The sequence below is a fragment of the Pipistrellus kuhlii genome, unplaced genomic scaffold, assembly GCF_014108245.1.
Source record: "Pipistrellus kuhlii isolate mPipKuh1 unplaced genomic scaffold, mPipKuh1.p scaffold_m20_p_1, whole genome shotgun sequence".
NCBI lineage: Eukaryota > Metazoa > Chordata > Mammalia > Chiroptera > Vespertilionidae > Pipistrellus > Pipistrellus kuhlii.
In genome coordinates this window covers 173,119,164-173,136,595 of record NW_023425404.1, presented here as the reverse complement: position 1 = coordinate 173,136,595, position 17,432 = coordinate 173,119,164, and the positions used below count along the sequence as shown (strand labels likewise).

Sequence of the window (17,432 nt, the reverse complement as noted above, 5' to 3'; positions counted from 1 at the left end):
TTGCCAGAGGCAACTACTCAGCTGGGCACTATTGGAGAGGCAGCTATAGGGGCCGGACTGCCTCACCCATCAACATGGCCATTTCTATGATAAGCATAATAATAAGGGGAAGCATACTTTCTGGTCTGGAAGGGAAAGAGCCCTAACGAGTCATTGTTTGTTTTGTTCATTAGATCTCATGAGAGGGATCATGGGGGGCTTGACTTTTTCTGACTGGCTTATTGTTCTTGGCATGGTGCTCTTCAGACCTATCCCTGCTGTTGTAGGTGGTGGGATTTCTTTCTTTTTTTACCAAGTTGCTATCCAATGTGTAAATGTACCTAATTGGGTTTTAAGTTAATATGTATTTATTTATATTATATTTATACATAGTAAAATATAACTATGAGAAAACGCCAATAAAAAAAAAGTCTCCCTAAAATTGGGAGGTGTTGGAAGCAGATCAGAGATATCAGATCCAACCAGTAGAGGCCAAGACAACCCCTGGCCAGTCTGTCCCCGAAAAATGGGCACCAAACCTGTATGGGGGCAGAGTGGGAGGACAAGCATCTACCTGTGAATGAGGAGGTTACAGTTCTAGTTCTGGTCAGGTAGTGGCTTGATCCCCAGTGTGGGGTTTGCAGGGGACAGCCAATCAATGATTCTCTCTCATCATTGATGTTTCTATCTCTCTAGTCCTTCCTCTCTGAAATCAATAAAAATGTATAAAAAACAAACAAAACAAACAACAACAACAACAACAAAAAACACCCACAAACCAAAAAAACCTGCATGGGAACTGCTGCAGAGATGGCAGCATGCTTCCCACTCATGCCTTCCCTCACAAGCCCAGCTCACTCTGGGTAGAGACAGGCCTATTATTAGAAGGATCTTTATTTTATTGAGGCCATAACATCGTTCCCTAAAATTCAGACCTTCGGTCAATGATTTGCCTCAGCTGGCCCTCAGTTGGACAAGAATTAGTCCCTGAGGGACCTAGAAACCCAATTGGGTGATTTTCACAATGAAGGCATAGAATGACTCTACTATTTAACAAGCAGGTCTTGATGAGACTGAGTGGGAATGAGGTAGGGATGAGGTGGTGCAATGGATGGTGTCAGCTCTGGCAGGGGCGCTGGGAAGCCAGCAAGCAACAGAGGGAATTGAACCTCAAGACAAAAAAGCGTGCAGTGTATCTTCCCTACTTTCCCTGGGTCTCTCCTGCCCTGGCATCTAGTGAATCAGAAAGGGAGTAGTGATAGGCTTGCTAGGCTAGAAGTTAGATCTGGGTCCCAGCCTTACCTTACTGGGAAAGGTCACTTAAGCTCTCCTCCACACAGTTTTCTCATCTGTAATATTGGTTAATTATGCCTAGTCTTTCAGGCAACATAACTTAATTCTGCTTTTATTTTCCTTTCCGGCCTTTAGTTTTTTTTGCATTATGTAAAAACGTATTTACAATCTCTTGTTTATGCATTTTAAGGTTTCTCAGATCTTTTTGGAAATATGGTGTGGAATAAATATAAACATATATAGAATTTTTTAAAAGGAAGAAAATTAAATATGCAAATAAACACACTAGTATATGAGATGAGTCTTTTTCTCTCTTTCATTCTCTAACTTAAAGTCCTAAAATCATCTTTGTTTATCTAAAAACAAAACAAAATAAACACAGAAAGTCTATAAATGTGGTACTCTTATTCTCTAAGTTAAAACTTCAAACAATATTCTCTTTATAGGAATATAGAGACAAATTTTGAGAAGCAAAACGATTCAACAGAAAGTAGATTCAATGTATTTCCAGAAGATTTCAGTACTATTCATATTCTTTACTAGAGGCCTGATGCACAAAATTCATACAAGCAAGGCCTTCCTTCCTCCAGTCACTGGCATTGGCTTCCCTCTGGCATTCGGGACCTGAGTTTCCCTCAACGCTTCATCCAGAAGGTTGTCTGGAAGGATGTATAGAAGGAAGTCCAATCTAATTAGCATATTACACTTTTATTATTATAGATGAGCACCAAGGACTCTGTAATTTACCTATTTGAGCCTCAGCTTCCTCATCTGTAACATGGAGCAAATGCCCCCTGTCCCAAACACTATAAACTATTGGTGTATCGAGAGAATGCTTTTGAAAGTATGCAATGAAACATAATGTGCTATACAGCAAAGTGTGTAGTAATTCACTCACCAAATACTGTCCTTGCAGGCACAGATTCTCTGTTAAGCCAGAATGACACTTGGGAGAGAATGACAGTCATGATGCAAGGCAGATACGTTTGAATCACAAAATACCCAATTTTTCTTTTCAAGTGGAAATGAGCTGTCATTACGGTATATTCACCTAGAGAAATAAGGTAAGTTTAAGAAACTGTAATAGCCAATAGTTTGCACATTTTAGAAATGGAACAGATTAGAGAAAGAACAGTCTCTGATTTGAAAAAAGCCTTTATGACATATATAACATGAGAAGTTTATAATTTTTAAATGCCTCTTTAGCTCAGCAAGAGTATTTAAAAGAGGATTTTAATATTACCAAGATGATTGCTCGGCATGTCTATGGTATGGCATTTGTTTTTCTCTCTAGGTCATTCTTATTGATCAAAGGAGTACAGGGCTAATAAATACTCTCAGGCCGCTCACCCCCACTGGTACCAACCTCAAGTTCAGGTCTCTCTGGTTTTTTAAAAGATCAATCATTAGTCACACCTCCAAGGCTGATCTTCTGGCCCAGATTTCCCACTGCTGACCCTGTCACCAATTCTTATTTTTCTCAATGTTGTACCTCTCCTCTCATTCTCTATAGCCAGTCCTGTCCCATCCTCACTGCCTTCCTTCCTGCTCCCTGGCTTTACATCTGCATTAATGTACACAGCTGCCTTTTCTTAGAGGAGAGTGGCCCTTAGAAAGGTCATCAGCTTCCTCACATAGGCCAATAGTAATGATCTGTAACCAAGAGTTGAAATACCTAAAATAAGGGAAAAGGAATTGGAAAATTAAGGGAATGGTAATGCTATTTGAAGGTAAAATTGACTTCTCTGAGAAGATACACACTTCTTTAATATGAAGTATATTTTAGACTAGTGTTTCTTGACCTTTAATGCACACCCAAGGAATCTCCTTGGAATCTTGTTAAAATACAGATCCTAAATTTATAAGGGGTCAGGCCTGAGATTCTGAATTTCTAGAAAAATCCCAGGCACACTCTATAATGCTAGCTCTTAGACCTCATGAACAAAAGGTTTTAATCAAACTGAGTCATTTCCAATTACTTTAACCCATTGATTTTCTTAACAACTTTTCTTTAGATTCATTTTACCAACCTGTACTGGATTTAATTGTCTCCTTCCCAATTGATTGGCCCAAGAGGTCATACTGGTTTAACCTGGAGCCATCAGGAGCAACTTGTACTGAATCAGATGCATTGTAAGTCCAAATATAAGTGACCTCTGAGGTTGTATATGCATCTGTAGAAAATTAAAAAAAAAAAAAAGATCTGTTTTATCATTTTAGTAAGAACCACCAGTAAAGTCCAACATCAAAAGTTGTATATTTCATAGAATAATTGTTGACTAAAATAAATCATTGATATTTACCAATCATATTTTTAGGGTAAAACGTGTCTTTGAAATTTATAGCTTTAATATGAAGGTTGTGAAGCAAACAAAGAGAGACAACCAAGATCATGAGACTATTTTCTTTGCAACCACTTTGAGAGGTAAAGAACACATTTTTAGAGTCTGCAAAAATCTTAAGAGTCTGCAAAAATCAGTGGGCCTTGAGATAATAAAAGACAACAATCATAGTTTCAAGGTGGTAGAAGTCACTGTGGTAAACAGATTATGAATGCCATAACTCAGGTAATTAATTTAGAAATAACACTCACTCATGAAATGACAATCATAATCTAAAAATAATATTGCTTTATAGACATAAATTAATTTCATTAAGAATTAAATTACAGCTATCATACATGATACAATGCATTTCATTAGAAAGATGAAGATTGATGATTGCACACCATGTGAAATAAATGAGAATGATGCAATTTTCTCAAGTTGTAAATACTTTTAAAAACATTTTCATTTTAAAATTAATTTTTATACCCAGATCTCACTGGGCTCTTCTGTCATTGTCTTCCAGGTACGTTATGGATTGGGAAGAAAAGATTAAAGACATACAAACCAGGTATCATTTCCTGTTTTGTTTGGCCAAAGTAGGAGAATTTAGCACAAGTGAGATGACTCTAGGACCAGAGGGCAGGCAGCATGCCTTATCTTCGCAGCCCCGTGGCCCTGGCATTTCCTTTGCACTTGCATGCCCTGGTGGGGGAGCAGCTGAGTCTCTCCACAATTGAATAAAGAGATAACTCTTGTTACTGTACTGACCATGTGAAAAATTTTAATGCTCTTTTGTTCATGAGAATGTTGTGAAATATTAGTCACTTCTGATCTTTGAGAAAAACTCAGTACCATGGTCACATTCACAATTAAAAGAGAGAATGGACCAGCTATTTCAGTTGGTTCTAGTCCTTGAGAAAAACTCACCACCCTGCTCATATTCTCAATGAAGGGAGAGAAAGGACCAGCTGTTCCTACCAACATCTCTTCTCTATCCAGGATCTAGTGGTCCTCACCTTGATCCAAAGTTTGGGATTATAAATTGATTTGCATTTAAACTTCAGTAACAGCAAAAATAATATAAGTTTGTGTCTTTCTCTGTGGTCTTTTGATAGTTTCCTGAATGTCAATACTAAATGTTAATATCTAAAAGACACTGACTTCATTGTACATATATTCATCTACATTTATAAATAAATCATATTAAATAATTTTTGAAATAGGATTATATATATATATCTGTGTATATAAATATATGTATAACTTTATGTGTATGTATATTTAATAGTAGAGATATATTTATAGAGTTTACATATAAATAAATTCTACTTATTTTAAGGTTCAAAATTTTTTTTAAATTTTAAATATTTCACCATTGATGACTGCTAAGATTAGATAAGTAATATCAGTAATGTGGATAACTAGCAATTCATTTGCAAATTATCAAGTAGCTTGTTTTGTTCCCTCACAAATGCATATCATGGTCCCATTTTCAATAAAATTCAAATGGCACATAATTTAATAAATCAAAGATACATCACATGTACTACTTTCTATCAGAAAGCCTTACAATACTCAAATAGTTGTGAGTCTTAGATTATAAACTTTTTTTTAAAGTAACTGCAACTTCACTTTTGAGTCTGATGCTACACTTAAAAATAAATAAGAGGAAACAAAACCCTACCAAAGGAAACCCTAGTGAGACATAGATGGGCAGGGACCCTATCTGATTCACACGTATACTTTCAGCACTTGGTACCATGCCGGATTCACACAAAAGTTTTCAATTCATTTTTGCCTGATTATATACTCATAATATTTTGATTATTTATTGTTAAATATAAAAACCTGGATAAGAACACAATAATCTGTTAAAGAAAATGACTGAGTCTTCTATACAAAAGAACTTATCATATTTCATTAGTGGTATAGGAATATGTAGGCATCTTTGTTTTTATTTTTAATTTGGGGTCTGGAGACAGAAGATTTAGCAGAAAGTTGTGCAGTGAGGAATAGAGGCACTCCCTGGCATATTAACACATATCTAAACCAGAAGGCCATAGCAATGTTTCTCAGTAAACTATTAAAGGAGATAAAGACAATTTATACTACAAATTTCATTCTAAACTGCTCTAAATTTTCTTTAATTCTATTAAATAACACATTTTTAGTTCTACTGTATATCCAACATCAAATGCATACTAACTCTTAATAGTTGGTAACCAACAAAATCCCAAGACAGTCTTGAATTAATTTTTATGCAAAAAGACAACTTTCCATTTATTTTGGGCTAATGCACAGAATACACCGAGAATACCCATTCAGGGAGGGTATATATAACAATATGAGGCAATAGGGAGAAAAACTGAATTCAAAAGTATAAACTTATAGAAAAGTTGTTTCTTTTACTTCAGAACAATGATAAAGTTCCAGAAATTCCATCATTTGGGGGAAAATAAAGGGGCTTTGGAACAAGACAGGCAAAGGGCATGACTTGCTTCTGCCATATTTGTTGTGCCAACATCTTAAGGTTCGGGTTGGCCTGTGAGTCTATATCTATATTCTGGTGTTCACTCCTTTAACACTTATGCATCAAGTGCCTACCATTAGCAGAGATAAATAAAAACTGTTTGTTTACTGTGTCAAAAATAAACGTGAAGAAAACTACTACTTAAGAACCATTAAACAGAGAATGCCTAACAACAAACTTTATGTTTTGCCCATATCGCTTTTAGATAGAGACAACCATATTCTCAAGCATGCACTATTCCACTACTCTGTGGAAACACTACTAAGAGTTTATTATTTTCACTTAAAATAATTTCAGGTGTATCTATTTCATATTCAGCATGGTAACATCATCTCAGTTATATTTAGAATCTTACTAGCACTTACTTGTCCACTGAAAATGCCTTTCCTTCTTACAGCATTACTGCATCGTGACTAAACCCTTTCTTTGGTAGCAAGGCTTTTTAAAATGTCCTCTTTAATGCCACTTATGCAATGCAAATGAGTTTCCCTCTGCCACATCTGCTGAGTTTTTCGACATCATATTTACGTTGTGTAACATGATTGACTATCTTAAATAATTTTGGGAGAAATGCCAGGATTGAAGTGGTGGTTTCCATGACAATAAAAGAAGGCTTTGTAGTTAAACAAAGAAGAGATTCTCAAAGAAAATTGAGAGCTGACACTTTTTGTAGGAATGGACAGAAAAAGAAAAAACAAAACAAAATTGAACCTCATCCACAAAACTATGGTCATCAACATAATTAGAGGCTTTGTCATTCCTACATGCTATCATTCTCCCCTTTTCTTGGTACTGTCTGTGGGGAGAAGGCAACTACTCAGTCAGAGATATTTTTAATCATGTTAGAGAACTGCATTTCTATTCACGAGAAGGAAAAGCCAAAAGCTAACTTGGATGGGCAAAGGTAGGGGTGCCAGAAAGCAAAATTTCTGAATAGGTCAGGCAATGGGACACGTTCACACAAGAGAGAGAGAGAAGCTCTTTAGTAGTGTCCATAAACTGATCCTGAACCTGCCCTGAATGCCTCGTGGGCCTAGGAAGATGACTTGACCTTCCCTCTTTTCAATTATTCCGGGAGAGCAAATGCTTCTGCTTGACATACAAGATATAACCTCAGTGACCTAAAGAAGGCCAAATGCACAGAGCCGTTTCTGAAATATTCTATGTATGCAGAAGGAGCCTTGCATGTAGCAATCCAGCAACAGCATCTCGTATCTCCTTCAAATTTATCTTAAGAAAATAAGAAAAAAAATCACTTTCCATTAGCTAGAAAGCAGAAAGATAATTGCATAGATCCAACATCTGTGCCTGCCATTTGCAACAGGCTGATAACTACTTTAATAAACAATAGAATCTATCCTTTAGAATTAATTCTTAGTTGACAAAAAATGAAACATTCCGTTGGCATTTTCAGGGACTTTGAGCATTTTTTTCATATGCCTCTTGGCCTTCTTTTTCTCCCTTTTGGACAAGTGTCTATTTAGCTCCTTTGCCCATTTTTTGATTGGATTGTTTGTCTTCCTTTTGTTAAGTTGTGCATTTTGGAAATGAACCCCTTATCAGATGTATCATTGGCAAATGTGTTCTCCCATGCAGTAGGCTCCCTTTTCATTTTGTTGATGGTTTCTTTTACTATGCAGAAGCTTTTTATAATGATACTGCATTTTTAATGTGCTGATATTTGGCAAATAATGTAAATGACATAGTCCTGATCTTCAATGAGCTCCTAATCTAGCTCCCACACTTAGGCAAACATATTTTTTATTAGCAATTATGTAAGTGATAATGAAACACCATGATTCAAATATAATGATATTCGGGAGTACAACAGAGTTAGCCAATTCAGTGATGGAAATCAGCATGCCTTTTAATTTTGCATCCTATCTGGCAAGTATTATATTAAGCACTGAATAATATGAGAAGAAACTATAACATTAAGTAGTATTGCTGACTCTCCTTGATATGTTTTTCCCCAAACATGTAACTCCATTCCCATACTTACAGCTGCCAAATTTCAGAGGGCATGAATGAGCATCCATTGGAAAATCCTCCAAATGCATTGGACATTCAGCTTGAACTGTAAGCCTAAAAGTCAAAATCCCACTCTTTGTTTAAATAAATTGGCAAGTCAGGATAAATCACTCCTTATTGTTGTCAACAAAATTAATGAAGAGGTAGGACTTTCATTTTAGCATCTTTGGTTAATTAACATTTAAACCTGATTCTGTTCTATCACATTTAGATGATCCCTCTGAATACATTAGCATATGCAAAATCTGAGCTCAAGTATCAATATTTATTTACAAATATACTTAACCATTTTTTTAAATCTGTAGTTTGTTAAAAAGTAAAAAAAAAAAAAAAAAAGTTATATATGCATCTTGAAGGGCTATTTTCCCATTTACCTTACTGTTTCTATTTGAAACATTAGAGAAAAAAGACCTATAATGAAAACAATGTAATTTTCTTTCCCATAATCTCATCAACAACCATATAATAAAATTGATTTAAGAATTCAATATTGACTCATAGGAGCTTCCATCAAGATTACATAAACTTTGAATCAGTATTATATTTAGATTCATGAATATAAATATAGAAATAAGTATAGATGCACATATATCTAGATATATCTCCTAAAATACATTGTTGAGACTAGACTATTGGCTAAATTATGAATGTTATATATAATTATTTTCTGTATTTTCATCATCATAATAAAGGGTAATCAGCAAACTTATAATGTTATTCAGTATTCCATGTCTCACAAAGGTAAAGTAGGTAAAACAGGAACTAAATCAAACATACAGAAAAACCTCTTATAATGAGCAAAACAAAAGTGATCAACAATTTAGTTATAGATCAGACACTTCTAAGAGAGTATTTAAGAATAACCCCAGGCCATATTTCCAAAACTGTGTGTGTTCTCTGTCTATATTTTGTTTAAACTCCAGATATCCAATTATTATTTGATCCATAGGAATGATCAAAGTGTGTAAAATCTCAGGAGTACCGCCTTGGTTTTGCAAGATTTTAAAGAAAAAGGCAGAAAAAGTAGAAAACATTTTCAGTTTAGATAATGGTCATTTAGTAATGAGCCTGGAAGCTTTTCTTTTAAAGATCAGGACTGCATGAATAGTCCTTCTTAAATAATTTTTCACAATTGACACCTACAACTTAATATTTCATATGAAATAATAAATAATGGTCAAATGCCTGTAAGACACATCTGTCTATCAATAATGCTGATGAAAATCATCCATGCTTCAGAGACTTTATTATACATTAAATTTAGGATATATATCATTTTATTAGATTTGTTATGATTTTCTTTTTTACATAATACCAACAACATTTTAAAAGATGAATTCATGGGAATAGTTAAAATGGGATAGTGTCAATACCTGTACATTGATTTAGCTAATATTTAAAGCTTGAATCATTGCAATTGATGTTACATGACACTTATTGATTTACAAAGTGGCAATTTCATATGGTTCCATCTAAGACATATGCTTAAGGTATCCAATTTACTTCTAAGCTTTGGTAAATAAAAACTGAGTTTAAAAACATGTTTTCTTTAAAATAACTTCATAAGGAGAAACAAAATATTGAATGAAGTAAAAGCTTGTTTAAAAATCACTTAACTTTTATGATGGGCTATCTAATGAGATATTAAAAGTAAAATTACATGATGGAATAAGGAAAAATTGAAGTCATGCTATTAAACTGTACTTAATTAAAATGAAGTGTGAGACATAAATAGCCAAATATTAATCCTTAATAGTAAAGGCAATTCTTAAAATTCTTACATGCTAAAATGAGAATCAAGCTCATAACTACCATCCCATGTTTATTTTTTAATGTGCATGCAATTACAAACTATATTATAATTACTATTATGACAATGTTCACCTCGAGCTAATGTTGAACTTGATAACCAGGTTATCCAGGTTTTTAATACATGAATTACTCAGTATTCAAATGCATCAGACCAAACCTACAAACATACCTCATTGTGTAGAGCAGTGTCCCATCGTCCTGGATTCTAAGAAGTTTATTGGGCATTGTCATGTTATGAGCTACCGATTTTTTGCCATTGTGAAAGAAAGTGTCTGGAGTCCAGATTTTGCTAGCCATTAAATTGTTAAGTCGGAGGATATTCATAGGACCTTTAAATTTTAACCTTTCATCTTTCCACTTTTGTCGAAAGAACACATCTATGGTATACTCCTGAAATATAAAACAATATTCTTAGGGAAGCAATCAATGCTGTAGATACAAGGACTACAAAACTCCAACAAATAATATAGTAGTTTCAAAAGAGAGAAAGTTGTATTGATAGAAGTAAATTTTGAATCAGAAAGATCATTCCTTTCTCTCATCAATAAATGTTGCCATTGACAGTGGGATAAAGTATTTGTATTTACACAATTAACTACATTTTATTATGGGGATAATAAATAAATATACTTCATCTGGCCTTTTCAGCTGAACAAGGTCTCAGTTCAAACTGCTTTACTTCACCCTGTAATTTAGAACTGCTTGGCGAGGGGGCATGCTTGGGGCAGGGTTTGGGTGGATTACTTTGTCATTTATCTTAAGGAAGAAATAACAGGGAGCTTTCTCTGTAGCAAAAAAAAAGAAACAAGTATTAAACACACTGTCAGATCTGTATGAGTCATCATCTCTGTTGCCAAAGAAACTGTAGAATATCTTATTTTATAAAAATACTAAAATAAATGGTGAGATATCATATTGTTAGCAAGAATGCATTAGGGGATAACAATTTTAACAAAGTTTATTTTATGAAATTAGTTGGAATAAAAAGACTTTGACAAATTATTAGTTATTACATGTGGTAAGTTACTGTATTTGTATGCAAATACAAATAATTTACAAATAAACTCTTCCAGGTTGAAATGTAATTTTAATTATTCATACAGATCAGTTTGTGATTCATTTCTTTATTATCATTCTCCAGCATTTTTTAGCTGAATCCGTCTCTTTCTCTCATTGCCCCTCTCCCTCTTCCTCCTTTCCTTCCTTCCTTTCACTTTTTTCTCTGTCTTTCTCAGAATAATAGAATGTACACATTTTAGATGAGACACACAATTCACAATTGTGATTAATACTGACAACCTATTGGATGTTTACATTTCTGTCCATGTATGTTTTTGCCAATATTCACATGATAAATAATTAACATTTTCAATTACACATTTGAGATTGGAAATTCAGGAACTATCCTTTGACCCCAATGCCACAGTTATCACATGGAAGAAAATAAATGCTTCAGCAATTGGCAATTTCACTCAAATATGACTGTGTGTATAAAAAAAGGGCAGATTAGCCATGGCAATGTGGCTCAGTTGGTTGCTAGTTATCCTGTGCAATGAAAGGTCATGAGTATGATTGGTGGTCAGGGCACATACCCTAGTTGTAGGTTCAGTCCCCCTTCGGGGTGTGTTTGGGAGGCTCAATAAAAACAGTTTAAAAAGGACAGATTCAAAAGGTCAAATACTTATGAAAATATCAAATCATTTGTACACATGACCAAGCAAATGAAAAGAAATGATTCTCAGTGATGCCTCAACAATGGAACGGTGGAGATGATAAGTATAAGCTATTGGTAATGGCATATGAATAGGTCATGAAAGTGGTTCTGAGCTGTGTTCCTAATCCTTAGGAGGAAACTTCATAACTGAACCACCCTAACTCTCCATGCATGGTTTAGTCACTGTTATAGAGGTTTAATTCCGTTAGATAAAATTCAATTAGCAACAACAAAAAAACTAGATTAAGAAATGAGTCCTTGGGTATGGTTAAGTTTTTACACAGGTGTTTCTTTCCAGCTGTGGTTCCCTAAAATTCAAGGTGAATGTGAATCCTTATGACATTTACTTTTCCAGGCAAATAATATATTTCACATCTTTTTATAAAATTTCCAATTCAATTTTTCCATTTCTGTAAAATAATGGTATGTTTTATTGTTTTTAGAATCCGCTGCTATGGCAATCATTTCCTACAGATACACCACATAAGAAACATAAGTTTGCCAAATAGTGAATTTTAGATTTTTTTTTAATTTCAAGATCACCATTTGTTTTCCTGTTTTGTTGTTTTGTTTTTATATTTTTACTGATTTCAGAGAGGAAAAGAGAGGGAGAGAGAGACAGAAACATCAAAGTTGAAAGAGAATCATTAATAGGCTGCCTCTGGTGATCCAGCCCATAACCCAGTCACTCCCAGGCATGTGCCCTGACTGGGAATCAAACCTTGACCTCCTGGTTCACGGGTTGATGCTCACCAACTGAGACACGCCAGCTAGGCAACACCATTTGTTTCTAAGCATTCACAGTGAGCAAAGTTGAACCGTGCCAACATATCCAGTGTGCTCTGAGCCTTTTCCTCCCACTTTCACCAGGCACATTCATGCCATTCTCTGAGTCTAGATAATTCTAACGATCCTCGCACTTTATCATTCCTCAAATATGGCAAATTCCTTATCCTCTCTAACCAAGAGCTTACCCACAACCACATGCCCAGTCCTTTGAATGTCTGGAAATTCATGGTCAGGTCTCTAGTTAACTTTATTACTCATAAAGCATTTCATTATGGCAAGATCATACAATTCAATTATACAGTAGTTCCTTGGCCTCCCACCTGGTTTGCAAATTGTCAAGAAAGGGACAGTGGCTTTCATTTGTATATTGTTTTATTTTGTCTTCCAACATACAAGAGAAGTATAAAAAAATATTACAAAAACCTTTTAATCATCAGCAGCAGAAATGTCATCACAGAGGTTATTGAAGCCTTCCCTCTCCCATTTATTTCATCTCAATCACACTCCCTAACTCTCTGAGGAAATCATTTTTCTGAATTTGGGATGTATAGCACCCATACATGTACTTACCCATTTACCATGCAAATCTATGTATCATGTATCACATTTTTAATGTGTACAGAAATGGGACCATACTATGTATATTTTTCTGACACTCGTTTTTTTCAATTACATAGTGGAGATTTACTCATGCCAATATATCTCATCATACTTTCATTTTCACTGCTACATAGCATTCCCTTGTAAGAATAGTTCACAATATTCACTTTTCTCCTTGCTCTTAAATATTTTTCTATTTCCAGTTTGTCACTATTATGAGCAAAATACTGCTATAAAAATTGTTACACCATGATTTTAGTACAAAAGTGTAACAGTCTAGAGCTCAGATCAGCAAATTTTTTCAGGAATGGAACAGATAGTAAACGTTTTGGGCTTTGCAGCCATATGGTCAGTTTCACAACTATTCAATTGTGCTATTGTGTGAAAGTCCCCACAGGGAACACATAAATGGGTGACAGTGGTATGTTCCCACACATCTTTGTTCGCAATAGGCAGCTGACAGGATTTGGCCCATGGACCAGAGTATGCCCATTTCTGCTCTGGAGTAAATTATAAGTTGGGTTACTGGGATGTACAGCATGTTCATCTTCAAAATAACAAGATATTGTCAAATTTAAATCCTAAAAAGTGTATATCCCCACTAGCAATGTATAAACTTTCTTGTTTCTTTACAACTTGGGAAAAAGAGAATAATTCATTTTAGCCATGATGGTTGGTGTGAACTGTTTCATAGTGCTACCATTTGGATGTCCCTGTTAACTAGTGAAATTTAACACGTTTTTATGTTTATAAATTCTCTAGTTTTCTCATGATTTTTTGGTCCATTTCATTTACTCAGTTTTCTTAAGGTTGTCTTCTTCTTCTTATTGAGTTATAGAAATTCTTTCTATGTTCTATATAGGAGTATTTTTTAAACAGACTCAATAAGAATACTAATAAATATCATAAGCTATATACAATATATCATAAATACAGCAGTGGGTAAAAGTGTGTTAAATTGCCTGCCATCTTTACCTAAAAGATAAATCATAAGTAAGAATACAAAATAATAACAACAATAATAATAAGACAAATAAATAATAATACTAGAATAAACTGTGTTGCAAATATTCATAACTATAAACTTACTTTTGCCAATCTCTTAAGTCCCTGTATGTTTTTTATAAAAATGTAAAAGTTCTGCTTTTAATATTAAGGTACTGGAATTATTCTACATCATATGAAATAAAGATGCAACCTTTTTTTTCTAATGGGAATACAATTTTCTATTAAGCCATCCATCTTTCCCAACAGATCTCATGTATCTAGTGTCAATATAGGTATGAATCTCTTTTTTCCCCTATCATTTGATTATCTCTGCATTGATTCCAAAGTCTTGATTACTGTCACTATATCATAATTAATAATATTTTAATTATAATTCAATTAAAGAGATTTTATAATTTCCATTATGACTTTTTATTTTCTTTATTTAAGAAATATTGAAAGTGTGTTTTTATATTTCCAAATGCATTGCTTTACTTACTTATATTTCTGTCAATGATGTTTAATTCTATTGCATTTATGATAAGGAGCTATGCTCTGAAGATACCAATTCATTCCAGAGTTTTTTTTAAACCTGAGATTTCTTGTTGAAGTTGATCATCTCTGTCCTTTAATGGTAATTCAGTCTATTTATACTTAATGTGATTACTAATACATTTAACATGTTCACATTATATCATTTTTATCAGGGACAACTAAAATAGAGAAGATACAAGGAATAATTTATATACATGTTTCATGACTAACTGATGAAAATAAACCAGAAACAAACTCTAGAAAATTGAGGAGTAGGAACCATAAACACACACACACACACACACACACACACACACACACACTAAACACATGGAAAAGAAGGAGAGAAAAGAAATTTTAAGAAACATACAGACATCAACCATGTCAAATAGTGCTGAAATATCTTGAAAGTTTAGTAGAAAGAAAAGAATTCAAAAGCTAGAATATAATGGGTTTAGGAGTGGACAGAGGGTATAATGGTGAAAAAGTACTCTTACCCAATCCTGAGTTTGTAAGTGCCATTATGGGAAATCAGTGTTTCACTTGTAATATCTAGAGATTACCTAATATCACTTAGCTACTTCCAAGCCAAAAACCACCTAAAATGCAGGAGCTTAAAATAGCAATCAGTTATTATTAGCTCAGAAGTATGAGACTAGGGATCAGTGGATCTCACCTGACTCAGTTGATCTCAGGTGTTCTTACTCATGCATCTGAGGATTAGCTGGCCATTGGCTGACCTGGGCTCACATCCTTGTAGGGCCCCTGGGGCAACTCAGCTCTGCTCCAAGTGTCTTTTCCTCTGTCAGGGACCACTGGGCTACCTAGAGCTTATTTTCCTCATGACAATGGGATAGTACAAAATAAGGAATCAAGCTGATTTCATCTCACTGCTTGTGTGTAAGGTCTTTTAACAAGCCATTGGCCAAAACAAGTCACACGGATGAGGTGAGTGACAAGTATTGTAATATGTCACCCTATGCTTAGTGGAAGGACATTTTAAAGGGAAGCAGAAATAGAGCAGATATACAAAGAAGGGAACCTATCATTGCATCATTGCAACCTATCACACTAGCCCTTTGTGAAAGAAAAATAAAATATTTTTGTGAATAAATAGTTAGTTTGAGAGCATCTAAAACTTCACTTTCTCGTGTGACTCCAATGAAAGACTCAGTGATTTAGTACAATGGAGACAGGTTGGTTATAACTTAGTAAAAATAACTGTAATAAACTGTATTGTACCTAAATGAAAAGAAAACCTGTGAGCTGAAGCTTGATTATCAGCTTAGGGCAATGGTTTACAAAGTAGGGTGTATGCACCCATTTAGATATAGGAAGAAAATGCTATAATCTTTATTTCTACACAGAATTCTTATCTAAACATAGAAAGTAAAGAAAGCTTTGCTAGTAAGCAATGCCTGGGATGATATTGGCATTCTCACCATGTCCATGAGTGGTTGAAAGTCATGCATGTAAGACATCTTAGGGGAAGAAAAGGAGCCTCCACAGGACACGCTCAGTGATGCCTCATTCATTTGTTCTCAGTGTACTGTGATTTATATATAATTAAATTTGCAAGTGGTCACATCTAGTGCTGATTAAACCCCCTCTAATGAAAATAGACAAATAGCTTCAAGAGATTATTACTGAATGACACCAGGGGTTGAAAAACACCCTATAATTGCATAAGCAGAAGTGGACAACAAGAAGCAGCATATCTGTTCTATGAGCTCTTCATCAGCTACATTAAAAATAATGAGCTCATCAACTATAAAATAAATTCTGCAAAAGCAAGTTTATAAGTATGCTAAAGCTATTTAAAATATAGATTTAGACTCACTATTTTAATGATGATTTTTATCTTGAAATACTGGTTAATGATAGCATAAGGCCATTGCGAATAATGAGTTGTTTGAAAACTAAACATTCAGAACATGAAGACAAATATCTAAAATTGGTTGTTGCATTTTAAAAATTGGCAATAGCCAATAATGCACTTCTAAATTTGAACTTATATACCTTTTTAACCTACAACAATCAAAACAAACATTAAAATTTCAATTAGAGTCAGACCTTTTATTGCTATACTGTGATAAAGCACATTTAAACATATTAATTGTTGAAATATCATCATGAACAGCAATCTTAAATGGTAGCAAAAACAAGTATATTTTATTAATAAATATAACACTTATTCCTGGACAATAAGTAATTTAACTTTCTCTCATTCCAATTTCTGCCTTGGTGCTTATTTTATATTTTAATATATTAGTACAAAAGTGTATATCTCTGATCCACTAGTTTTTGTGGGTTTGCTTTCTATATTTAAAAGGCAGAGTAAGTAGACAACCAAATAATATTTAATGGATAACTATTAAGAATAACAGGATTTCCAAACAAATTATTTACATATGATTGTCTCAAATTCATATAAAATGCACACTCTCAGTATTTGAAAAGAATAGAAAATTTTCTTAAAATAAACTTAGATTTAACCATTAGTATACTGTTATAATAATAGTTTGATTTGTATGTTATAGAATATTGTTAGAGGAATACAAAACAATGCAACCTCTTCATACACAATTGAGACCTGGACCCATGAACTGAGATTCTAAAAGAAATCAGTAATAACAAGAACAAAAACAAAATCATTTAGGGAATATACAAAGTAAGAAGCAAATTTAGGAAACACCAAAAAATTCACAAGGACATATCAGTATGTAGCTACCCTATGGCCAATGTACTGGAGAAGTGAGACTAATTATTGGGTAAAAATGAAATGAAAGAATTCACCTAGTTCCATATTTCAAAAATAATTTACCAGAAATGTAAT

At 34.0% G+C, this 17,432-nt stretch overlaps 1 protein-coding gene across 3 annotated transcripts in view; it reads right to left on the bottom strand.

The window, feature by feature from the left end:
* Nucleotides 1-17,432, bottom strand: part of GABRA2 (gamma-aminobutyric acid type A receptor subunit alpha2) — a 96,919-nt gene that overhangs the window by 28,966 nt on the left and 50,521 nt on the right. For all 3 annotated transcript variants that reach the window (XM_045572908.1, XM_036417229.2, XM_036417237.2), the window contains exons 4-7: nt 10,142-10,362; nt 8,132-8,214; nt 3,303-3,446; nt 2,171-2,323 (exon numbers count right to left, since the gene is read on the bottom strand). In XM_045572908.1, coding sequence (XP_045428864.1) covers nt 2,171-2,323; nt 3,303-3,446; nt 8,132-8,214; nt 10,142-10,362 — 601 coding nt within the window. The remainder of the gene's footprint in view (nt 1-2,170; nt 2,324-3,302; nt 3,447-8,131; nt 8,215-10,141; nt 10,363-17,432) is intronic.